Source organism: Salmo salar, chromosome ssa19, assembly GCF_905237065.1.
Source record: "Salmo salar chromosome ssa19, Ssal_v3.1, whole genome shotgun sequence".
NCBI classification, from domain to species: Eukaryota; Metazoa; Chordata; class Actinopteri; order Salmoniformes; family Salmonidae; genus Salmo; species Salmo salar.
Window position 1 is genome coordinate 65,440,638 of NC_059460.1, and position 26,281 is coordinate 65,466,918.

A 26,281-nucleotide genomic window follows, 5' to 3' on the forward strand; every position below is an offset into this window, starting at 1 on the left:
TTCGGAAGAAGCATTTGACTCGCCTCCTGAACTGTCACTGTAGGCCTACACAGCAGAGAATTGATCAGGCAGCACACAAAAAGGTTTTGATCAGTAAGAGCAGAGCAGAGAATTGATCAGGCAGCACACAAAAAAGGTTTTGATCAGTAAGAGCAGAGCAGAGAATTGATCAGGCAGCACACAAAAAAGGTTTTGATCAGTAAGAGCAGAGAATTGCAGTGTGTAATGGAGCCTAGTTTTATTTATTTATCTTAGAAATGTAACTTTGCTATGTGCTTCTCCGAGCATGCACTTCATAGCCTATAGTCTACAGGCTATGGATCATTTGATTGAGACCACATTAAATAGCCAATAGGCGCACTAGATATTGCGCGCCAGGTGGAGAATCAGAGATGAGGAGTGGTATCGTCACACATTGATATCTACTAGCAACTAATTCTAAAACACTGAGAAAATTGACATTTCATTCATTACAAATTACATGACCATCCCCTGGACTAGATTTAAAAATTACTAAACCTTCCCCTTGACTGAAATTGAACAAGCATGACCCTCCCCCATTTTTCTCCAATTACCAATTCTGTACATTTTGATCCATCCCTAAGCATAGAGGAAAAGGGTCTACAACAGACCCATGTTTGTAAAGTTTGTTTAATAATACATTCCTTTAGATATTTCATCTCAACTCCCTGTCCAACCGTTTTGGCCACCAGCACAGTAAGTTGAAATGAAATTGAATCTAACTTTTGGCTTCCCGCGGACTGTTTATGTGCAACCCAATAGGGATCAACACTAGTGTATGTAAATACACCTGCGTTGCTAAGAGCAGCTATAATTGTTGTAATGATTAGGCTGAGTTCGAAAAAACTGAAAGTATGCATCTTAGAAATATTTTGCACATACAAACTTTATACAGTACATTTGAAAAGTATTCAGACCCATTTACTTTTTCCACATTATGTTATGTTACAGCCTTATTCTAAAATGGATTCAACAGTTTTTTTCCCTCATCTATCTACACACAATACCTCATAATGACAAAGAAAAAACTGTTTTTCAGAAATACTTGCAAAATGATTAACATTTAAAAAAATAAGTATTCAGACCCTTTACTCAGTACTTTGTTGAAGCAACTTTGGCAGCGATTACAACCTTGAGTCTTCTTGGGTATGACGCTACAAGCTTGGCACACCTGTATTTGGGGAGTTTCTCCCATTCTTCTCTACAAATCCTCTCAAACTCTGTTTATGTTGGATGGGGAGCATTGCTGCACAGCTATTTTCAGTACTCTCCAGAGATGTTCAATTGGGTTCAAGACCAGGATCTGGCTGGGCCACTCAAGAACATTCAGAGACTTCTTGTAGCCACTCCTGCGTTGTCTTGCCTGTGTGCTTAGGGTCATTGTCCTGTTAGAAGGTGAACCTTCCCCAGTCTGAGGTCCTGAGCACTCTGGAGCAGGTTTTCATCAAGGATCTCTCTATATTTGCTTCGTTCATCTTTCCCTCGATCCCAATCCCTGAGCTGAAAAACATCTCCACAGCATGATGCTGCCACCACCATACTTCACCGTAGGGATGGTGCCAGGTTTCCTCTAGGCGTGACGCTTGGCATTCAGGCCAAAGAGTTCAATCTTGGTTTTATCACATCTTTATTTTGAATGACAATTTTGCGCATTCAACAAAATTCCATCAGGCAGCCTGATTTCAGATGTGTCATGTAAACATGACTGCATATTCAGTGCCGGCCATGTTCCTATTGGTCAGTCACCAGGATTGGCTCGTAACATCAGCCACACTAAAGGCAAAAGAAATATGACACTACCAAAGCTTTCGGAGCCTATGACCGCACGTAGAGGTACTTAATCAGCAGACCTATACGCTGTCTCACTGAACTGTCTCCTGATATGGTTTAAGTATTGTTGTGGACTTCAAACATATCTTTGTAATTTTTCTATAAAACGTTGTGATTTTGAGAGTGAAAACCTGATAAAACTATAGGAAAACATAGCATTTTTACACAGGGCACCTTTCATTCACCGGGCGGGACATTTGGGCAATTCTTTTGCCAAATTGGGGAACACCCACTTAGCTTTCACATGATCAAATCTCAAACAAACTAAAATGTTGTTCAACTTTCATTCATTCATTGGACAAAAATTCTCAGGTTGAATCCATCACCTATAATAATCATGGAGCATCACTGTGTCATAATTTTCTTTTTCAATTTGCTACTGGTTCAGGATTTACCTGTAGGTTTGCTGCTACCCACATACTTTTTTGGAGAAGGCAAGTTATGATATTCAACATTATTTTCAGTCAACAACAATCTCATCGTTTCAGTTGTGTACAAACCTGTCCAGAAAATTCTATCGGCTTGTCTGTGTCTCTGGATGAAAGAAACACCACTCGTCCAGTGTGTTTAAATCTTGGAGCACCTAAAATGGTAAACTGGCGAGTGTGTGTCCTAGCAACTGCCATGGAGTACCCTGAGGTGGGAAATTCACAGGGTCAGAGCCAATAATAACAGTGTACGTTTGGGTGTTTTTTTCAGTAGATTTTCTCACCCATATAGCTATCTGGTTCCATGTTCTGACTCTGTTGTGGTGTAGGGTTTAAAGTGCTCCCTGTGTATTCCTGGTAAGCCCCCCTCCATTGGAAGGCTCCAACAGCTCCCATCTGGAATCCTCCCTGGCAAGAATGGGCAAATGTACTAATTGAAGACTATACATTTTATTTGACTTATATTACATGCAATTGTATTTTAATTAGTGACAAGAAAACAGTATTAGTGCTTGGCGTGAAAGTCAAGCCAGCCAATGAGAAAGCATGCAGGACTTGAGCCATTTATGGACAAGGGAGTATTTGCTACCTCAGGCATGTATGCTGCACTGAATCCCTCCTGGGCCATTTCCATCTTAATAGATTCCCCAGTAGTCTGAGATCCTGCAATACCAAAAAAAGACAGAAAAACTAGTCAACAAACATGGCAGTCTGAGATATCACATTCACGTAAGTGGTTTAACAGTGTGAGATGGTCTGATTCCTATCAACATTCACATGAGTTAGTATTATACAGTATGTCCTGTAGGTTACATATTATGTTATTGTTAACAATCAAATAAGGTAGAGGTAGACTCATACAAGCTTTAGTAGGACAGATTTTCAAGAGGGGTAAACACCTCATTCACACTTCATTAAAAGTTGGATTGCAATGTTGTGGTGGACTGATGAGAACTATAGTGGCTTGACAGACAAATCAAGAAAAGTAACCATACCTTCAATAGGAAAAATGCTGTTCTGTAATGTATCCTTGATTTGGCCAAGTGCTTGGAAGTTGTCCACTTGAAACACGTAGTTCTTCGATGGAGAGGAGGCAATTGTTTCTAACTCCCTTTTTGCATAGGGCAAAGAAAAGGCTTGGCCCACCTGAGGAAATCCAGAAATAGACATTGGTACTTAAAGTCGCTGTTCATTCAAAATCATAATTTCTTAGTAGTGGCATTATACAGTTGAAGTTTACATACACCTTAGCCAAATACATTTAAACTCAGTTTTTCACAATTCCTGACATTTAATCCTAGTAAAAATTCCCTGTCTTAGGTCAGTTAGGATCACCACTTTATTTTAAGAATGTGAAATGCCAGAATAATAGTAGAGAGAATGATTTATTTTCGATTTTATTTATTTCATCACATTCCCAGTGGGTCAGAAGTTTACATACACTCAATTAGTATTTGGTAGCATTGCTTTGTAGGTTTGTAGGCCTCCTTGCTCGCACACGCTTTTTCAGTTCTGCCCACACATTTTCTATAGGATTGAGGTCAGGGCTTTGTGATGGACACTCCAATACCTAGACATTCTTGTCCTTAAGCCAGTTTGCTTAACTTTGGAAGTATGCTTGGGGTCATTGTCCATTTGGAAGATCCATTTGCGATCAAACTTTAACTTCCGGACGGATGTCTTGAGATGTTGCTTCAATATATCCACATAATTTTCCTACCTCATGATGCCATCTATTTTGTGAAGTGCACCATTCCCTCCTGCAGCAAAGCACCCCCACAACATGATGCTGCCATGGCGGTTTTGGAGCAGTGGCTTCTTCCTTGCTGAGCGGCCTTTCAGGTTATGTTGATATAGGACTTGTTTTACTGTGGATATAGATACTTTTGTTTCCTCCAGCATCTTCACAAGGTCCTTTGCTGTTGTTCTGGGATTCATTTGCACCAAAGTACGTTCATCTCTAGGAGACAGAACAAATCTCATTCCTGATTGGTATGACAGCTGCGTGGTCCCATGGTGTTTACACATGCGTACTATTGTTTGTACAGATGAACATGGTACCATCAGACGTTTGGAAATTGCTCCCAGGGATGAACCAGACTTGTGGAGGTCTACAATTTCTTTCTGAGGTCTTTGCTGATTTCTTTTGATTTTCCCATGATGTCAAGCAGAGAGGCACTGAGTTTGAAGGTATGCCTTGAAATACATCCACAGGTACACCTCCAATTGACTCAAATGATGTCAATTAGCCTATCAGAAGCTTCTAAAGCCATGACATCATTTTCTGGATTTTTCCAAACTGTTTAAAGGCACAGTCAACTTATTGTACGTAAACTTCTGACCCACTGGAATTGTGACACAGTGAGTTATAAGTGAAATAATCTGTCTGTAAACAATTGTTGGAAAAATGACTTGTGTCATGCACAAAGTAGATGTCCTAACTGACTTGCCAAAACTTTCGTTTGTTAACAAGAAATTTGTGGAGTGGTTGAAAAACGAGTTTTGATAATTCCAACCTAAGTGTATGTAAACTTCCGACTTCAACTGTATATGAATGAACAAAAAATACAAATATTGTGATTTTAAGTCTATAAAGTCTATTTAAATGTAATACAAAGGTGACTGTCGTGTAAAACTTTGTTATCGTGACCTGTGACACAAAAACTCGAATACAAAAGAGGCATTGATCAATTGATAATTTCTTTTTTTAAAGAATATAATAACACGTAATGAAAAAGAAGATTATTTTGTGTAGTATGGTGTACAAAGAAACACAGTGAAGCAAACAACTTACCCCAATGGCAAATCGAATAATGTTTTTGGCGTCAGCCTTAGAGGCTGCATCCCCCAGCATCCCGCTGTCATTTGATTGTCCATCTGTAATGACGATCAAGATCTTCTTTGCCTTTGGTCTCGATCCTCTACTCGTTGAAAAGACATCTTGGCTTTTTGATCAGAAAAGGTTGTAGATTCACTTTTTAACATGTATGGTAATATTCTGTATGTTGACTCTATGGGGAAATATACTGTAATATGTCTATATAAATATTATGCACTTACACAACTTTTTGGATGGCTGCTGCCGTGTAAGTCCCTCCACCTTGTTGTTTAATACTACTCACTTGATTATCCCAATACATGACATTAAAAGTGTTTAAGTCAAAATGTATAGTGCAATAGCCTGAATACTGGGCAACTGCAAACTGTAAAAAGAAAGAGAACAGTTGTGTCCAAAATTATTGACACCCTTGATAAGGATGAGCAAAAAAATACTGTATAAAATAAATAATACAAATACTGAGCTATATTGTATGCTCATAATTTAAAAAAACATATATGTATTTTATACTTATACAATTGCTCTAAGAAAAATATTTTGTTAATCAACTAATCTTTCTTTTCTCAAAAAGATTGAGGTAAAAATGATTGGCACCCCTGTTTTCAATACTCCAGCACCCTCCCTCCCCTTGTGAGGATAACAGTACTGAGCATTTCCTAAAATATTTTATGAGATTTTAGAACACATTGGAATGGATCTTAAATCATTCCTTCATACAGAATAATTCCAGATCCTTGAAATCCTTTGTCTGCGCCTATGAACTGCCCTCTTCAATTCAAGCCACAGGTTTCAATGTGGTTAAAGTCTGGAGACTGAGATGGCCATTGTAAAATTTAGATTTCGTGGTCAATTAACCATTTCTTTGTGGATTTTGATGTATGCTTGGGGTTATGGTCTTGCTGGAAGATCCCTTTATGGCCAAGTTACAGCCTCCTGGCAGAGGCCACCGGGTTTTTGGCTACAATATCCTGGTACTGGGTAAAGTAAATTGTATTAGTATAAAATAATATAACTTACCTTTTTGTTTTGGCATACAATAAAGCTCACTATTTGTATTATTTATTTTATAGTATTTTCTGCTGATCTTTATCAAGGGTGCCATTGATTTGGCAGTGACTGTATCTATCAGTATAATGGAGACACTCAAAATACCAACAAGAAGCTTAGTCATATGAATACTTCAGTGATATTTTTATTGTTGATCTCGCCATAACAAATACAATTGCCAGTCTACATAAACTAATAACTACATGTTGCATATTTGACTAAATATTGTTATGTTGAGAAATATCAGGGTTGTGGTCAATTATAATTGAAGTCACTCAATTCAGAGTGATTTGAATAAAACAAAAGGATGATAAATAGCTTCTCCTTTTCAGCTTATTGAGAAATCATTGAAAATATGATTTTTTCCCCCCGACCTCACCAATGATATTTTGAGTAATTACCAATGAATGTAATTAAAACAGTGCAGCTTTTAGCTTTCTTTCTATAATAACATGTAAAAGTAGCTCTTACCTTAGTATCCCTTTCCAGAAATTCCTTGATCAGATCTTTCACGAAGGTTTTCATTTTTTCAAAATCACTTCTGCCAACACTTCCTGACCCATCCAATAGAAAGGCTATGTCTGTTTGTCCAGGACATTCTGGTCAAAATGTACAGAAAAAGAGCAAAACAGAGCAAAAATAATGTGAAGTCAAATGGTAGAGACCCAAACCATTAGTGCTTCATGTAAATGCATAAATGCAATGTAATATTTAGGCATTGCGTTTGTCATTGTCACATTGCAATTTAGCATTTAAACATTGCATTTATGAATTGGCACTGATAACCCTCTATAATTATGTGGCGTGACACACACAAAAAAGACAGCATCTGTACCACAATAGGTCTATTTTCTTTTAATATATTTAAGATTTGAAAGCCTGTTTATGAAACCTATGTTGACTCAACCAACCCCACCACCTTAATACAACCTTGGATTACCTTCCAGAGATGAAGGGACAGGTTGTCTCACATTAAGATTTTGGTCAATTTCAAAGCACATCCCGTTGTAGGTGGTGATGGTTTTGCACTCTCTTGGGATGGTTGGTCCGCACACCTATAAGGAACAGAAGGTGGGGAGATGATGAACAAAATGATAATAATCATGAAAAGCAATGCACCAATTTGATTATGTCCTTGTGGTTTTTCATCAATACGGCTAAGACGTGAACACACATTCCACTCACCATGATCTTTAGTGAATCTGGATCCTTTGTCATTGACAAACCAAGAGACATATTGATCCCATGACTGGGCACTTTAAAACACAACAGGGGAGAATTGCGGTATAAACATCTAGATTTGTATTTGCATTATTAGACACCCCCCCCCCCCCCAAAAAAAATATATTATTAGATTTTCTTGTTAGAGATTAGTCAAGTACCATCTCTCAACTCATCTCTTATTCTACAGAAGTCTATTGTCACTGTCAGATGAAAACCTCATGTCTCCAAAATATCAACTTTTTAGGAAAAGGAAAAAACTGCCATATTTTACTGTTAACGAACATATGATTATCAAACTCCCAAAGCTATTTTGAATACATTTTGTTGGTCCTAGAGTCATATAATGTTTATAGTACATTTAGGGAAGTAACTCCTTTATTACATGTAAAAAAGAAGATGTTAAATTGGCAAAAATAGAATTACAAGGTTTTCATCCGACAACACAGGTAGGCTCAACAGTAATCAAGAAATGTCCCATTGCTAATGAACAGACATATTTCATTAGTATATTCTACCATACATACCTTGTATTGACAATGGTGTGCAAGATGAATCTCTGACCAGGCATCGGTAAACTTGTCCCCTCCTATTTTGCTCATACTGCACCATGGGGGCACTTATAAGCAGGCTTGTGATAGAGGTCAAAGGTATGTTTATGTTATATTAAATGACAAAAATAAAACACCCAAAATTATAAAGCCAAGTTCAGATACATAAGATGCGACAAGACATTGTTATGCAGATTTAGAACAAAGTTTACTTGATCTGAACGGTCTAGTTTTAGAACGTCTCAAGTCGGCTGCTGGAGTTTCCAAGATTCAACATGTCAAATCTTGAGCTAAAGTTTTGCGACGAGACTGATCCATTTAGCCAATCAGAGAACAATGCGCTAACATTTTGTTTTAGCCAAGCAGATGGCTAGCTAGCTATTTTGTTGCAGATATAGCTAGCCTTGCTAATATTTCTCTGACAAGTCACAAAGTCTCATCTGTTTGATCTGAATGCCCGATACAGTAAAGAAGTCAATGGAACTCGACCAAAACAATGGAAATGCCATGGAAACACATGGGGGAAAGATCCCGAATCTCCTTATTGCCATCCAGAAAAATGTGTCTACATTTAGGCTATTACTTATGTGTATTTCACACTATGTTGAGGTAAAAATCGTGTTTTAATGCTTGTATGGATGTCAACCCCAATACATATTCATGTCATCTTCACCAATCAACTGCATTACAGTTAAAAACGGCTTTGACTATCACCACCGATTTCTGTATGCTAGCCATGCTAATAGCTTATACGAACGGGACTTAGCATTTAGCAGTCACCTCTTCTAAACCTGAAAAGGGACAACTTCTAAATGTTATGCCGTTAAAACAGCCAAATATCAAAATCAGACTTAAGTAACTACATTGTTGGCCTGTTACAATATATTAATCATGGCGGATTTGAAGAATATCCACTTTGTTAGATCAGATTTGTTGAAGGTGCGCCAATCCGGCATCCTTTTTCTATCCCCACAGTCTGCGTTAAATTGATCTCTTTACTGCATCTGTAAAAATGGCTAGTTTTGTCTTATCTCGTCTTATGCTGGCTGTTGTATCTGAACTTGGCTTGGTAGTTTGGTTTATCAGAAGTTCTTATTTGAAATTAAGACAAATTAAGGCAAAAGCATAGCATTGCTTTGATATTATACTAGTTTGGTTCATCAAAGGATTCTTTTTTATGTACATTTGAAATGAAGACAAAAAGGCTAACTATTAAAAAAGTATTAAAATACCCTTGTACTAAAAACCCCAAGCAAACATGTTAAAGGTCAAATACAGCCATTTATTTTTCTAAATATCAAATCATTTCTGGGAAACATTAAATTATCTTACTTTGATTGTTAAAAAAATATAAATATATGTCACGGTAGTCGTAGGAATGAGAGGACCAAGGTGCAGCGTGTGTGTCGTTCCACATTTTTATTTAACCTGTGAAACTATGCAATATAAACGTAATAAACAAAACAACAAACCGTGACGCAGAGGTGAAACAAACACTACTCAAAAAATAATCTCCCACAAACCCAGGTGGGACAAACACCAACTTAAATATGACCTCCAATTAGAGACAACGATGACCAGCTGCCTCTAATTGGAGATCATCTCAAACAAAGCCCAACATAGAAATACAAAAACTAGAACAACCCAACATAGAAATACAAAACTAGAACATAACAACATAGAAAAACTAAACTAGAAAACCCCCCTGTCACGCCCTGACCTACTCTACCATAGAAAATAACAGCTTACCATGGTCAGGACGTGACTATATATAAAGCGATTTCTCAAGCCAAAATTTTGCTAGAACGTTCTGGGAGTGGTCTGAGTCAGGAGGGGAAAACTTAAAAATATCTGTTATTAGCAGAGAGGTTTGGAGCTCTCTTTCTTTTTGGTCTATTACCTAATTTACCGCCTGGTGATGGCACCAGGCAGACCAAAACTCCATCCCACCAAAACAGGCTGAAATTTCAGACAGCCTTTTCACACAGCTCTTACACTGAAAGGACATTATCATCAGTTTCACAGTATTATTCCAACATCATAGTGTGGAAATATGCAGTTTATTAGGTACATCCATCTAGTTCTGGGTTGGACTCCCATTTGCCTTCAGAACAGCCTGAGTTCTTCAGGCATGGAAACGTTGTTCAATTGGTATCAAGGGACCTAACGTGTGCCAGGAAAAAAAATCCCCACACCATTACACCCCTGCCACCAGCCTGTACCATGGACACCAGACAGGATGTGGCGATAGACTCATGCTGCTTACGGCAAATCCTGACGCAACAGGAACCGGGATTTGTCGGACCAGGCAATGTTTCATCCACTCCTCAATTGTCCAGTGTTGGTGATTGCGTGCCCACTGGAGCCACTTCTTGTTTTTAGCTGTGTAGTCATCTGCTGCAATAGCCCATCCATGACAAGGACCGACGAGTTGTGAGTTCTGAGATGCCGTTCTGCACAACACTGTTGTACTGCGTTATTTGCCTGTTTGTGTCGCGCCTGTTAGCTTGCATGATTCTTGCCATTCTCCTTCGACCTCTCATCAATGAGCTGTTTTCACCCACAGGACTGCCACTGACTGGATGTTTTTTTGTTTATAGCACCATTCTTGTGCGTGAAAAGCCCAGGAGGCCGGACATTTCTGAGATACTTGGACCGGCACACCTGGCACCAATGATCATACCATGCTCAAAGTCGCTTAGGTCACTTCTTTCTCCCATTCTAACATTCAATCGAACAGTAACTGAATACCTTGATGCTTGTCTGCCTGCTTTATATAGCAAGCCACTACGAACAATTTTTGTGTACCTAATACACTGGCCGCTGAGGAAAATCACATTTTCGAAAAAGAAAGAAAAAGTCAAACCAAGTCACTAGACTTATCTCCATGAGCTATATGCTTTCTCTTACCTTGTTGGGTTCCTCTGTTCCACCTTGTATCCAAACCCAGCAGCAGCAGGTTCGCTGACATACTTCCAAGCCACAGGGTCAATGTTAAAAGCCAAAGCACCTTGAGGCACTAAGCAAAGGAGAAAATATATCAGAAACAGCATTACCGCAACCCAAACATTCCACATTTTCTTTCAAAACATGTATGAGAATCTATTTAAGAGTGTAAGATATTGAAACCGATCTCAAAAATCGATCTCAAAAACTTGACTGGGACAGCTAGTGGAGGTTGGTCCTCCCTCATGTTAAATGGCACCAACCGCCACTGATTGGAGGATATACACAGGTATACGCCCTATACCAACTTTTTTTTCAGTGGGCATTGCCTATACTCATTTCTTAATCCCTACTGTTGCATATCGAAGTAGTGTAGTGGAGGTATACAACTTATTAATTATGTAGGACAACAGAAAAACATGCACAAAGTAGCCTACACAATCGCAAAGCACATGAAATATATCCACGTGTGCAGCACACATTAATTTCACACCTAATTTCAACGGAATATCATTTGCAGGCAGAAAGAGCGTGCAGCTCTCAACTGGTTGTTGCATGGAGCAGCTCACAAAAGAATGACATCGGTAGCTGGTAGGTAGGAAAGTCGTTTCAACTTCTGGTATCGACCAGTAAATGCTAACTTGAAAAGGTTTGGTCCATAGTCTTGGTTAGTAGGCTATTTGCGATGCACAATTCATTCGTCATGAACATTTCTAAAGGCTTTCCCAAAATCCCTTCCCAATAAAATGTTGACTACAATGTAGGCCAACCTGACAGAATTATATAATGCTGATTTGTATCAATGGGGAGAGCATTTGTTTTGCTCATTCGAATTAAAGGGCAACTACACCCTGCAAAAATATTTATTTAAAAAAAAATCCCCGACTTCAAAAACAGTCTCCTGATATGGTTTAAGCATTGTTGTGGACTTAGAACATACATTTGTTATTTGTTTATGATTTGAGAGTGAAAATCTGACAAATCTATAGGAAGACAAAGGATTTTTCACACAGGGCGCATTTCTCCAGGCACCACAACACCACTGCATATGGCAGATGGAAAGACGGCAGTCACACACAGCATGATGATAAGCAGTCCATTCACTCGAACATAATAAGCCATTAGGTCAAAATCTTAAGAATACAAAAACACAACCATTAGGCTAAGCATTTCCCAATCAAAATGTACAACTATTACTTCCCATTGCAAAAAACTTTTAACGTTTAGCACACAAAGTAACAGGTGATCTAAAGTTTAAATGCAGCAATGTTTCACACACAAGTTGTTTTCAAAGAGATGGCTATCAACAGCATTACAGCTGCAATGAAAATCACAGTTCCACTCAACAGATGATGATAATTTGAAACTTAACTTCTTGTTGAAAGTTAATCTTGAAAAGGGAAAAGCTAACAAATTAGCAACATCATCCTCTTTGATAATACCTGCTGCAGCCGCTGGAAACTAGCCTACAACAAAAGCTAGCTAGCTAGACCGTGGGAAAACTACTGCTCGCTATTGCACAGTGACCTGTTGGCCGAGAAGACAAAAGTTTCCATACGTTTTCCCATGGTCTAGCTAGCTAGCTTTTATTAATGTGAAGTCAATGTGATTGGTTGACTCCACTATCACTCCAACATTTTTCCCTAATACAGTTGAATGGCAGATGCCTTTTATCAAGCTTCTGAACAACTAGCCAATGACCATAGACCACCATATAAAATCCTGATTGGATCTTTTTTTCTATTCTCTTTCCTTTCTAACGAAAACTGAATAGATTAAATTAGAACGTCTTTGAAAAGAATAATCTAATTATTAAAATGTTTATTATTTTATAAATCCTTTGTCTTTCTCTGAAAGCGTAGAAGGCCCACATTGTTCCCCACTGTTTTTGGGTTCGTAATAATTTGTGGAGTGGCTCCATTTGCCCTGAGCATGCATTTTTTCACCATTCTTATTGTCTAAAGAATCTGAACGTTCTTCTGAAATATGATCACAGAAATACTGGACTTTTTGAACTCTTATTATGTTGGCGATAAAATTCCAAACATGTTCTTGAATTGGACTCATTTTTCTGGTCTCATTCTTGACTTGGTCTCGGACCTCTTGTCCCCCTCCTGGTCTCGGTCTTGAATTGGTCTCGCCCCCCTCCGGTCGTGGTCTTGACTCAGACTCGAATCCCTCCGGTGTTGAATCGGTCTCGCTTTAGGTGGTCTTGAACATAACACTGATGTCTAATAAGCATTTACATGCATGAATTGATGACCTCTTGGTGACAAGTTGCAACACAGTACACCCACACACTAAACCATTTGGCAATATATACTGAACAAAACTATTATCGCAACATGCAACAATTTCAAAGATTTTACTGAGTTATAGTTTATATAAGGAAATCAGTCAATTGAAATAAATTCATTAGGCCCTAAACTATGGATTTCACATGACTGGGAATACAGATATGCATCTGTTGGTTACAGATACCTTAAAAAAAGTTTAGGGCGTGGATCAGAAAAACAGTCAGTATCTGGTGTGACCACCATTTGCCTCATGCAGCGTGACACATCTCCTTCGCATAATGTTGATCAGGCTGTTGATTGTGGCCTGTGGAATGTTGTCCCACTCCTCTTAAAGGGCTGTGCGAAGTTGCTGAATATAAGTGAGAACTGGAACATGCTGTTGTACATGTCGATCCAGAGCATCCCAAACATGCTCAATGGGTGACGTGTCTGGTGAGTATGCAGGCCATGGAAGAACTGGGATATTTGCTTCCAGGAGTTGTGTACAGGTCCTTGCAACATGGGGCTGTGTATTATCATGCTGAAACATGAGGTGATAGCTTATGCCTGCCCACAACATACACATAGCTTATGCCTGCCCACACCATTACCACACATCCACCACGGGGCACTCTGTTTACAATGTTGACATGAGAAAACTGCTCGCCCACACGACGCCATACAACATTGTCTGCGGTTGTGAGGCCAGTTGGGCGTACTGCTAAATTCTCGAAAACGATGTTGGAGGCAGCTTATGGTATATAAATGAACATTTACTGTAATTCTCTGGCAACAGCTCTGGTGGACATTCCTGCAGTCAGCATGCCAACTGCACGTTCTCTCAAAACTTGAGACATCTTTGGCATTGTGTTGTGTGATAAAACATTTTAGAGTGGCCTTTTATTGTCCCTAGCACAATGTGCACCTGTGTAATGATCATGCTGTTTAATCAGCTTCTTGATTTGCCACACCTGTCAGGTGGATGGATTATCTTGGCAAAGGATAAATGCTCACTAACAGGGATGTAAACAAATTTGAGACAAATATGTTTTTTGTGCGTATGGAACATTTCAGGGATCTTTTATTTAATTTCATGAAACATGGGACCAATACTTTACATGTTGTGTTTATATTGTTATACGGTGTACTGTGTATTTTATTTTATTTTATTTTTTATTTTTATTTCACCTTTATTTAACCAGGTAGGCAAGTTGAGAACAAGTTCTCATTTACAATTGCGACCTGGCCAAGATAAAGCAAAGCAGTTCGACAACACACAACAACACAGTTACACATGGAGTAAAACAAACATACAGTCAATAACACAGTAGAAAAATAAGTCTATATACAATGTGAGCAAATGAGGTGAGATAAGGGAGGCAAAGGCAAAAAAGGCCATGGTGGCAAAGTAAATACAATATAGCAAGTAAAACACTGGAATGGTAGATTTGTAGTAGAAGAAAGTGCAAAGTAGAAATAAATAATGGGGTGCAAAGGAGCAAAATAAATCAAATAAATAAATACAGTAGGGGAAGGTAGTTGTTTGGGCTAAATTATAGATGGGCTAAGTACTGGTGCAGTGATCTGTGAGCTGCTCTGACAGCTGGTGCTTAAAGCTAGTGAGGGAGATAAGTGTTTCCAGTTTCAGAGATTTTTGTAGTTCGTTCCAGTCATTGGCAGCAGAGAACTGGAAGGAGAGACAGCCAAAGGAGGAATTGGCTTTGGGGGTGACCAGAGAGATATACCTGCTGAAGCGCGTGCTACAGGTGGGTGCTGCTATGGTGACCAGTGAGTGGAGATAAGGGGGGACTTTACCTAGCAGGGTCTTGTTGATGACCTGGAGCCAGTGGGTTTGGCGACGATTATGAAGCGAAGGCCAGCCAACGAGAGTGTACAGGTCGCAGTGGTGGGTAGTATATGGGGCTTTGGTGACAAACGGATGGCACTGTGATAGACTGCATCCAGTTTGTTGAGTAGGGTATTGGAGGCTATTTTGTAAATGACATCGCCGAAGTTGAGGATCGGTTGGATGGTCAGTTTTACGAGGGTATGTTTGGCAGCATGAGTGAAGGATGCTTTGTTGCGAAATAGGAAGCCAATTCTAGATTTAACTTTGGATTGGAGATGTTTGATGTGAGTCTGGAAGGAGAGTTTACAGTCTAACCAGACACCTAGGTATTTGTAGTTGTCCACATATTCTAAGTCAGAACCGTCCAGAGTAGTGATGCTGGACAGGCGGGCAGGTGCAGGCAGTGATCGGTTGAAGAGCATGCATTTAGTTTTACTTGTATTTAGGAGCAGTTGGAGGCCACGGAAGGAGAGTTGTATGGCATTGAAGCTCGTCTGGAGGGTTGTTAACACAGTGTCCAAAGAAGGACCAGAAGTATACAGAATGGTGTCGTATAACAAGAACATATAGTGTAATTAATGCTTATATTGTAGCAAGTCTTACAATACATTATGTGATAAAGGGGCTGATGTTTGTGCATCATGGACAGGTTCATAATTACACTATGTAAGTTTCATGTGTAAAAGCATAGAAACATTTTCATAGCTGTAAGCATGCAACACTTTCAATAATACTGGTATAGCCCTCTATTAAGGAACTAGAGAACCCAACATGGTCTGAGGGAGGCAATAACCTGTGACTTCATCGAGTTTCCTACCACAAGGTTTCAACATAAAATGTACGCTTGCATTTACTTACACCCACACATTATATGGAGATAGATTTCTATGGAAACAGGGCTTTAGTAGTAGTGTAGCAAGCCAAAAAGTTGCGACTGTAGTAGTAGTAGCAGTAGTAGTAGTAGTAGTAGTAGTAGTAGTAGTAGTAGTAGTACTAGTAGTAGTAGCAGTAATAGTAGTTGTAGGAGTTTTGTACGAGAAGGAAAGATGACAAGTGAGAACTGAGGATGTCTAAAATGTATCAATGAAACTGCAAAAACTGGCACAAATGTAGCCTGTGGAGATGCAAAACCAAGACTGTAAATATATTACAGTAAGTTTTATGTGTAAAAGTATAATAGTCTCTATCAAGCATTTATGTATGGGAAGACAATCAATCATCTGGGATTAGTATCCAATTGCTACGCATTTAAAGAAGCTTCCCTGACTTATATTCCAACCTCTTTCCAAATGTACATGTTTTATGTCATTGGATGATACCAAAAATGACTAAAAGAAGTCAAATATTGGCAGACTATGGACTGAACATTATTAAAACGGAACATTATTATATCCCGCAATGTTACAGTAAATATATTTTGCCTACCTGATAAGTAGAATGAAAGAGGTATTATCCAATCCATTGTCATTCTCCCATGGACATGCAAATAGAAGGAGAGGTCTGAGTTCTGAGGTCTTAAGGTTGTGTCAGTTTGAAAAGAGGAACTTGATATAGAGGAAATGGCTTCAACTAAAAAAATTTGGGGATAGTTCCAAGTAGCAGCTGAACTGATGGGGTGAAACGCTAACAATATTTTATCCAATCTTTTCCACTCTCTCTCTATTTAGCTTTCCCCCTTTCTCTTGCTGTATAACAGGATTCCCCAATAGGCAGCACGCAGGCCAAATTTGGCTCCCAGGTGATTTTATTTATGGAAAAAACAATAACAAATGTTTTATTTATTTATTATTTTTCATTGTTTGACATAAAATACTGTAAAATCACCAGGAAATCAGCTCAAAGTTATTTCAATTTAAGGAATATTTTCCTAACTATTCCCACGCATAAATAGAGAGGCATATGTGATCGTATCTCATTGTAGTTAAGGTTTGAAATTATTCTGTTTTTGTCAAATAAGATATATATTTCTGAGTCAATTTGCACTGTTTAACCACCCGCTCAAGTAAAATTTGGGCCATAGCTGAATGTAATTATAATATTCCTCTCTTTCTTTCACTTTCTGTCTGTCTTTGTCTGCTGTAGCTCAATTGGCCTTCTTGCTTTGTCCATATTTATCTGTTTTGCTCCTCTTTATCTGGTGTGATAAAGGTTTACAAGTTTGAGGATCATGATGATGACGATGATGCTTATGTAGATAATGATTATTATTATTATGAAGATGACTATGATGAAGCACTTTTATTTGGATACTTTTGTATGCACATTCTCCCCCAATTAATGTATGCAGTCAACAGAATATACAACCATTTTTTTACATAGTCATTTGTACTTTCATAACAGCCCCATGTTGAGGTCAACTGCTTTGCTCTCTATTTGCTGTTAACTGCTGGTACCACCCGGTGGATATTCTTGATAATATTTTCAGTAATTTCTGTTATTACTATTATAAATTCTTACAAATGCCTTATTTGTAAGAATTTGCCTTCTTGTTTGCTATAGTGCATTGTTCAGTGATACTGGTCTTGAGAAAAGCCTTTTTGTTGGAATGTCAACATTAAACAGTCTCTCCTCGTCTTGCTTTTTTTTCCTATGGTAATATTTATCGACATCGACATCCAACAGTACATTCTAAATAAAAAGGAAGTAGTCATTTGCGCCGAGCAGGATGCTCAATAATGTTGTGTAAATTGTCAGTTACTTTGAAATACAATAAGGAAGGAAGCAAAGCAACATATTATGGATACATACTTTATTCCATGGCTCCAGTACAAACATTATACTGAGTTAGGTGTTACAGACCCAGGAATAATATTACATGTTGTGTAAAAACACAACGATGGGAATCTCTTCACCTTAAAAAAGGTGTGAAATGGTAGGGAGAGGGAATGGAGGCAGAACACATTTTTTTTGTAATCTTCTCTCTGAAGCAAGAGCCCAAAGAAAGGTTTCCGTTCCTCTCTCTTTCTCCGTACTGAGGTATCAAACGAGTAATGTTGCAGAGGGTCGAGTAGAGACGGCTTCTTAGGAGGTGCCGAATAAGACATGGCACTCCCCATGTCGGGGAGGGTGGCGGGGACAGGGAGATGGTGGGAGGGTTAGGAGAGGGATACTGGTGAGTGTCCATGCCTAATAAGCGTGGTTGGCCACGAACAGTGAATCTCCAGCGGCGGCGCTGTCTCCGGAAGCGACATACTTGCCTTGGCAGGCCAGGCTGTTGGCCTTTGGAAGGAAAGAATAACAACATAAGAACAACATAAACTTGTTTTCTGCTGATATTTTCTAAATGTGGAATTTACATTGTGGCTTCCTATACGTCCATAATATAAACATGTAGCCTCTCTACAGACATAAATAATCGCATTTGAAATATGAGCAAAATATATTACAATATTTTTTATATATAATGCCAAATATATGACAATCACACTTGGAATATATGCACAATTTTTTTTCAAAATTTGAAAAATATATTTGGTTATTCATACCAGAGCTCTCTTGATGAACTCCTCCTGGGCAGCCTTGCCGTTCCCAGGTTTGCCACCCCATGCCTTCAGGGCGGATGCCTGGAGGGCACGGCCATAGGAAAACGTCAATGCCCATGGCCTGTGCAGGGGACACTGGTTCATGACGTTCAGGTTGATGGATGCCTCCTCCTCAGACTGGCCACCGGACAGGAAGGTGACGCCTGTGGGTGAAGAGGGGAAGAAGAAAGGTTATTTTTTGTAAAAACCTATCTAAAGAAGATACAACAACACATTGTATATTTCACATACAACACAATTGTATGTGAAATATACACAATAATAAAATATATAATATTGTAACTACATACTGTATGTGAAAGTGCCATATTCATGGTGAGTGAGTGAGGGGGAAGGTGGATGTTTAGAAATGTATATGTGTATCGTGCTGTATATTATGCTGTATTCAGTGTGTTGTCGGCCGCTCACCAGGAACTGCTGGGGGCACGGTGCGGCGCAGGGCCGTGACGGTGGCCATGGCGATCTCCTGGTGGGTGTACTTGTGTGAGCAGGAGTGTCCGGCAGTGACCATGTTGGGCTTCAGGAGGGTACCCTCCAGGTAGACGTGGTGGTCGGACAGAGCCTTGTACATTGCGGCCAGGACCTTCTCAGTCACGTACTGGGTGCGCTTCAGGTCGTGGTCACCGTCGGGGAGGATCTCGGGCTCAACAATGGGGACAATGCCATGCTAGAAGAGGGAAGAGGTCATGAGTACCTAAATATACTTTTAGCCAACGGAGCATATTGTTGACCATGACAGTTAACAGTCCAATCAGTAAAGCCTTAAAGGTGAGTGGCTCTCCTCCTATCTTTCCTCTCTATCCCTCTACAGCATGGATTAGCAACTTTGATGTGGGTGGGGGCCACAAAAAATCTGAACTCATCATGAGGGGCTGCAGTTAATCGCCCCCCTCTTAACAGTGGACAGACAGTGTTTTAGTTCTACACATTTTGTCATGGGGCGGAGAGAAGATTCTGTAATTTTAGAACTAATTAAATGCAATTCTACAAATTTTGGGGCAGGGAGAAGATTTAGTCATTTTTAATAGGATATCTGAGTGAGACTGACTAACAAAATCAGTGGGGGCCCCTCGGCCGGTAATTCAACCACGATAACACGTTTAAACAGCTGGCTGCTAAATTAACTCATCAATCTAAATAAATGTAGCTGACATGGACTAATTGACTATCAGTGACTGACATAACAAAAACTGCTGATGAACAACAAAATAAAAAAATTGCACTTTGTGTATCTTACTATTCTAACTAAGTTGAAACTCTGACTGCCGGGGGCCGCCAGTTGCCCATCCCTGCTCTACACTTACCTGTGTTTTCTGATACTATGATTTTATAAAAGTGTAATCATTTCTGAGGAATTTATTAGAATTTAATACATTTATAATTGCTTATTTCATGAAAGTTTAACCCGCATGTCTCAATAGAGTCAATGATTCTAAGGTAACTTGTGGGCCATAGGAGAATTGAATCCACAGCTTTGCCATTGGTGGCAATGTGCTTTAACTACCCGAGCTAATGAACTAACAAGACCCCTGAGGCCTTAAGAAAGGGCTGTGTGATTCTTACCATCTGGCAGATACTGGCATAACGAGCCAAAACATTGCAATTCTCCATGATGGCCAGGCGGGAAGGGGTGGTGGAGGTGATCTTCAGCACACAACGCCACTTGGCGAAGTCACAACCGTCCTTCTTGTACTGGGCGCAACGCTCATACAGGCCATCCAGACCTGACGGAGAAATGGATTGAAAATAGAGATGAGTAAGGTATCTTGTAAGTAGCCTTGCACAAACCAGAACCTATCTCAAGGCAGCTTGATGTACAAGTACATGACCAGGACAGTAGTCTATTGCAGAGCCTTACCCCCAATCTATCTCCTTATTGCCAAGTGAAGATGCATTGGTCCCATTTTGGTATGACTCAACTAGGGATTGAACTCACAACCTTCCAATCTCAGGGAGGACACTCTAACCATTAGGCCACTAGGCCACTGAGTATTGTAGCTAGGTTGGAATAATATAAAATCATTTTTGATCTTATAAACAAATGATTGTATGTTGTTGTACTGTATGTATGTATGTATTCCCATTAGTGGGGAATGCCATCGATTCATCCTATTCTTCCTCCTTACCCTGGGTGGTGGTCTCTCCATTGGTTCCAGCGAGGGGGACAACACCTTTGTCAACCTTGATGCCTACAACCCAGCCTCTGGACTTGACGTGCTCGGGGAAGGTCTTGCCGGCATCGGTCTTCTGGTACAGGGTCTCGTGAAAGAAGATGACGCCACCAATGCAAGGACCGGCGCGATCGTCGGCGGTGAAGAGGAGCTGACGGTACAGCCTCCTGTTCTCCTCAGTGTTCTCAGTATTGATGCTCTGGAAGCGCTTGGCAACGCTGCCTGTTGGGGGGAAAGAGAGATAGGGAATGAGGGTTAGACTCACAGAATGAAATAAAACAGATATTATGTTATATCTCTATGGTTAAACTGAATTCCGAATTTGCACAATTCAGTAGTTCAATTGTCCTTAGCCATGTGAATTAAATAAAATGAACTTGAACTGAACTATGAAACGGTTGTAGGATTTTGAATGTAGCATTTTAAGCTGAAGTGTGGTATTACTTGTTGGTTCTCATGAAATGTTTTGAAGTAGGTAATATAAGGTGAAAAAACACTCATTGTGTACATTGTGACAATGTAGTTGATCTGATTATGAGTATGTCTTTGCATGTCATAAAATATGGGTGCCTTTTCTTTCCATTGGTGTGTGTGTGTGTTTAATATTTTGTGTGCAACCAGTTTCTGTTGGCCAGCTTTGCGTACCGGTAGACTCGTCAGCGGCGAGGATTCCCTTGCCCTTGGCGACGATCTTGAGAGCGATGTCACTGAGCTCCTTCTTCTGATCAGGAGTGAGGAAGGGGAATGCGTGAGGCATTTTGACTCTTATCAGAAGGAAGAGAAAGAGTGGGGTGATAATGTTTCAAATTCTGAGGGGAGAGAGAGGGCTTGAGATACACAGAAGCGCATACAGAAATAGATAAGTAGCAAATAAACAGAAATAGATAAGTAGCAAATAAACAAAGGTATATTTCATGAAAAGCAGTCAGTGACGTGAAAAGAGTGTATACTACTTTCACCGTAAAATGACAGTATGTGTAAAGGTTCAAAGAAAAGGGAAGTAAGCTATGGATGAAGAAATTGGCAAGTATTTGCTCTGTCGGTTTGGGTGATTGTCTGTACATCATTCAAATTTACTATTTGTGTCTGTCTTCCTCTTTTGTAATATATAGGCTTAACATGCCCCATAATCTGTTTCTGTTTCTCTGTCTGTCAGTCTGATAGAGTTATATGACTGTTGTTGTCTTACAATAGGTCTGCTTGAGAGTGCTGTGTGACTGTTGTCTGTCTGTTTGAGAGTGCTGTAGAGCTGTGGTTGCCTGTCTGTTTGTCTGTCCATTTGAGATTGCTGTGTGACTGTTGTTGTCTGTCTTTCTGTCTATAATTTGCACGCCTGCCTACTGCATGTTAAGCTCTGGTATCTGTTGCAGCAGCCACCCCCACAGCCATGATAGGCATGTGAATGACTTTTTCCATTTTCTAGTCTCTCTTAACCCTGACCTTTCCATTGGCTGCTCCCCCCTCCTCTCCCCTCCACTACTCACACTACACCTCCTTTATCCAACCCTCTTGTCACAGTACCACTCAATCCAATAGGTCAAACTAAATATAAACATTGGAACACGGCAGCTGTTACCAAAGCACCTCGTGTTTCTCTCAGAGTGGTTATGTAGAAGGGTACTGTGTGTGCATGTGTGCAGCCTCCTTCAGTTGCTAACTCAGATCTATATAGATAACATTATGTGCTGTAGCTGTAGTACAGTACAGTTAAGTACAGTATAGGCTAAGTTAAAAGTGTGCAGCGTGAGTAAAAGCAATTAGTGAGTCATTTCCACTTTTTGGTCTAAGCAGGCTAGCGTAAAGCAAAGAAATAATGATACCTAATGTAGCAAAGCAACATTGTGGTATGCTAGCTTGAGTGAGCATTTAAGAGATTCCTCTTGTATGAATGTTTTTAGCATAGAGATGTGTCTAATGCATGCATAAAATGTTGATTAGCATTGATGCACCATTGATCGTATAATAACAACGATGCTTCTGAAAATTCTACTCATGCATTTGCTCTTGCAGTTTCATATACGTTTTATCATGCCAGCAAACAATGTTTGCAGTGCTCTTTCAATTCTATATCACACACAATATAAAGTGCAAGCAGCCAGAGCTATCCTAGATTAAAATAAATAAATACATACTTTTATTCTTATTAAGATATGATAAATATCTTAGTAAGATATAAGTACTGGGAAAAAACGAATGAATTTCCCTCTTATTAAGATATGATTCGATGAATTTACCTTGGAGGGTTGGTGGAGAGCTGGGAGAAGAGAGGGGAGAAGATCCGACTAAAGTTCGTGACAACCTCCTGGCCTGCCTGGGACACTTTTTATCCTCCTATTGTGACCCCTCACATTTCAGCCGCCGGCTAAAAAAAGAATGGCAAGCAACCGGAGAAGGGCGGTGGCATTAAAAAAAAAACGGGTTAGTGTAACGCAGCTAGGCGTCCCATGCTATCTGGGAAAGGGCAAAGAGGGAATCAATGGGCGATGAGCAGGAGATGGTGAGAGGGAGAGAAGGATGGTGAGGAGAACAGATAAGAGTGGGTGCACATTAAACAATATGATACATGCCATTTAGCAAACAGTTTTATCTAAAGCGACTTTCCATATGGTGATCATCATTACGTTGCAAAAACCATGCTCTACCAACTGGACCATATAGGAGTAAAAAGAGGGTAATATGAAGCAAAATCAATGGAAGAGAGGGGAAAATATCTGAGAGGCCATGGGATGAGAGGGTTGGGGAATAAATGTAGACAAATATTCAGGTTGGAATAAAACTATCAACGATAGAGAATCAAGGGCCTTGAGTGAAAATATTTTCTGTCTGTCTATGTAGAAAGTTTTCAATGGAGATGCTTATGACAAGTCGTATAAGGTATTAAAAACCACATCGTTTCAAAAGGTGGAAACTGCATGTAGGCGTTCTCCTACCAGTTTGAATCAGGAGTGATTCTACTCTGGTAATGTCTATTCAAATGAGATTCCTTTTCCTCCATCTGAAATACTCAATAAAACGCTCAACTCTCACAATAAGCCTGCTTTATTTTGCATGTTAATAATACATTTCATGAATAAGAATTTATACACTATGAGTAAATAAGTATTTCATTATTTGTAAACGTTTATCAGCATTACAATTCATAAGCATTTATAACATTTATAATGAATGAAGAAGCATTTTAAACATGTATAAATATTCATGAACATTTACAATGGCTAAATAATGAAAGTTATTATAAACTGTAACTAGTTAAGTTATTATAAAGTGTAACTAGCTAACCAGCTGTGAGTTCACAGAGTTTCACCAGTTAGAATGTTTTGAAAGAGCAACATGGCTAACCTGCTCATAGAAATCCAATCCAGACATGGCAACACTGTGTGATGATCCTTGACCTTTTCTTGACCTTCTATGGCCTTTGCTTGGCAGGACGGGGTCAGGTGGGTGTCTTGGCAAAGGTTGTACATGCATGAAAACATTGGACTTGTCTGACCTCGAGTTTGTTTCACTTTCTGACTCTATATATATTTGTTTGTTTGTGAAGTTTACTCACTGTTTGTTTTTGACACATCTCATCTCCTTTAAATGTTGTGTGGTGTATGAAAGAACTCTGAAGGCCTTGTGTGTTCACTGTGAGAGTAAAAGTGGGCTGCAGCTGCCAAATGTTGGCCAAATGCTGGGGCAAGTCATAATGTGATATGAGACAGCTCATGTCACATCTTTAGGGTTGTGAGAAGCTGTTTGTCGTGTCTGAAATAGTATTCGAGGCAACCTCAGTTTTACCATGGAAACCTGCAGTACGATAGCTGAGGAATTACCAACAATGACACATGGCCAATGTGCCGGAGACTGAGGCACTGAAATAAACTGTTAACTTCCTGAAATAAAGTAACACAAAGTTGAGAATCAGCCCCACTCAAAGTTATACTGATTGCAGCATGAGCTTTCTCGCCTTTAGTGTAGTCTCAAATTACGAAATATATCAAGAGCATGGAATAACCAATAGTGAAGAAAATAGTATCGCTCTCTCTTTGATTACATTTTTGTCCTTTTATATCTCATGCAATTTCAACATGTGCTTCACAATGTGGTATTTAGGACAAGTTAATCAGTTATTTATGCATTTTAGCTTGCATGATTAGTCATATCAAAACCATATCAATTAAACACAGTAAGTAAGAGCATGTAACTTCAATGCAACATGAGGGCAAAGTATAGTTATTATGTCAAAACTGGGTGAGACATTTCTCATGTGTTTATGATAGGGATGTAACGATTAACCAATATCCATTGGTCCCCGGCAAAGGACCCCAAACCAATCAAAATGCAGCATGCACCAGAAAAACCAAAAATCGTCAGAAAATCAATTTGAATTGCTTGTACACCATTTTTTTTGCTCAAATTATTATCTAATCTTTTCGGATGACTGTGTCCTCTCGTTCAGTGTCAAACTAAGCAAACTAAGTCGAACTAAGCAGGGGGACAGCGGTACCGTCGAGGTTAGAAAAGTGGTCAATAATCAGAGCTTTGCCGGATCGAATCCAGTGCTGGCAGGGGAAAAACATCTGTCAATAAATCAGGTGCCAGTTACTGCCGATGTTCCCTTGAGCAAGGAAGTTAACCCCCTAAACTGCTCATTGGGTGCTGCGCTCTGCTCCATCCGCTCTAACCTAATTTGTGGGTTGGATAAAAGCAGAAGACAAATGTCTATCTTGCGTGGACTTATAAATGATATCTTAACTTTGTTGGCAGTCATTGATCTACAAGTAATTTTGAATGCCGAACAACCCCAGGCAAAATCAGTAGCATTGACAAATTGCGCGCTGTGCGCTGCTTCACATGCTGACCAATGAGAGGAAGGCATATTCCTGGTCTGTCACATCTGCGTGTCACCTTTAGCATTCAAATGTTTGTAAAATGGCTTGCACAATATAAAGCTTTAGTAGTTGAGTGACAACCAATGTAATTTTCTTGGTTATTTTTATCAAATGCCTGTTGAAAATAAAAGTAGTCTAAGCTACCACCGGAGACATAACTCTCATCTGGCTATAGGTAGGCTACATGGTGATTGGGGCTTACATTAGATGTTATTTTGATTGTTCAGATTCACCATCAACAATAGTTTTGGTAGTTTTGGTTGAAACAATCAGTATATGAGGTCATTTTTAGATATGCAGGGTAAAGTTGATCATTTCATAACGAGGACAGCAATAACTTTTGCTACCAGCACTGCATGGTAGAAGCAGGAGAAGAAGAGAAGCTCACTCCGAGTCCATCAAAACTTCCAATGGGGTCTAAACCACTTGATTATGAGACAGGGGTGAAATCCAAAGTTGTGCTATATATTCATTAGCAATTTTTTAAAGGTAAATATTATACATTACTGTCTCTAACCCTTTCAATCTGCAAAAACGACAAATTATTTATTGGGTGATGGTAAAAAAAGCAAACATTGAACACACACACACACACACACACACACACACACACACACACACACACACACACACACACACACACACACACACACACACACACACACACACAGAGAAGTCAGCTCAGA

The 26,281-nt window shown here is 39.4% G+C and overlaps 2 protein-coding genes across 4 annotated transcripts in view; both read right to left on the reverse strand.

Moving 5' to 3' along the window:
• The window catches only part of LOC106579408 (integrin alpha-X), a 63,139-nt gene extending 46,544 nt beyond the window's left edge, over nt 1–16,595 (reverse strand). Inside the window, exons 1-12 of the mRNA XM_014159297.2 lie at nt 16,434–16,595; nt 10,848–10,956; nt 7,914–8,017; nt 7,351–7,421; nt 7,106–7,220; nt 6,637–6,764; nt 5,340–5,482; nt 5,074–5,224; nt 3,275–3,425; nt 2,869–2,942; nt 2,564–2,687; nt 2,352–2,485 (exon numbers count right to left, since the gene is read on the reverse strand). Coding sequence (XP_014014772.1) covers nt 2,352–2,485; nt 2,564–2,687; nt 2,869–2,942; nt 3,275–3,425; nt 5,074–5,224; nt 5,340–5,482; nt 6,637–6,764; nt 7,106–7,220; nt 7,351–7,421; nt 7,914–8,017; nt 10,848–10,956; nt 16,434–16,476 — 1,347 coding nt within the window. The 5' untranslated portion in view covers nt 16,477–16,595. The remainder of the gene's footprint in view (nt 1–2,351; nt 2,486–2,563; nt 2,688–2,868; nt 2,943–3,274; nt 3,426–5,073; nt 5,225–5,339; nt 5,483–6,636; nt 6,765–7,105; nt 7,221–7,350; nt 7,422–7,913; nt 8,018–10,847; nt 10,957–16,433) is intronic.
• A 1,147-nt stretch (nt 16,596–17,742) lies between these two features.
• LOC100194624 (aldolase a, fructose-bisphosphate 1) lies at nt 17,743–25,378 on the reverse strand. 3 transcript variants are annotated; one of them, XM_014159239.2, is made up of 8 exons: nt 25,310–25,378; nt 22,956–23,083; nt 21,367–21,485; nt 20,677–20,943; nt 20,114–20,274; nt 18,959–19,217; nt 18,494–18,693; nt 17,743–18,227 (listed from the first exon to the last, which is right to left on the reverse strand). In XM_014159239.2, exons 3-8 carry the CDS (start codon nt 21,476–21,478, stop codon nt 18,135–18,137), a joined length of 1,092 nt encoding a protein of 363 aa, XP_014014714.1. In that variant the 5' UTR covers nt 21,479–21,485; nt 22,956–23,083; nt 25,310–25,378; the 3' UTR covers nt 17,743–18,134.
• Nucleotides 25,379–26,281: the final 903 nt, after the last annotated feature.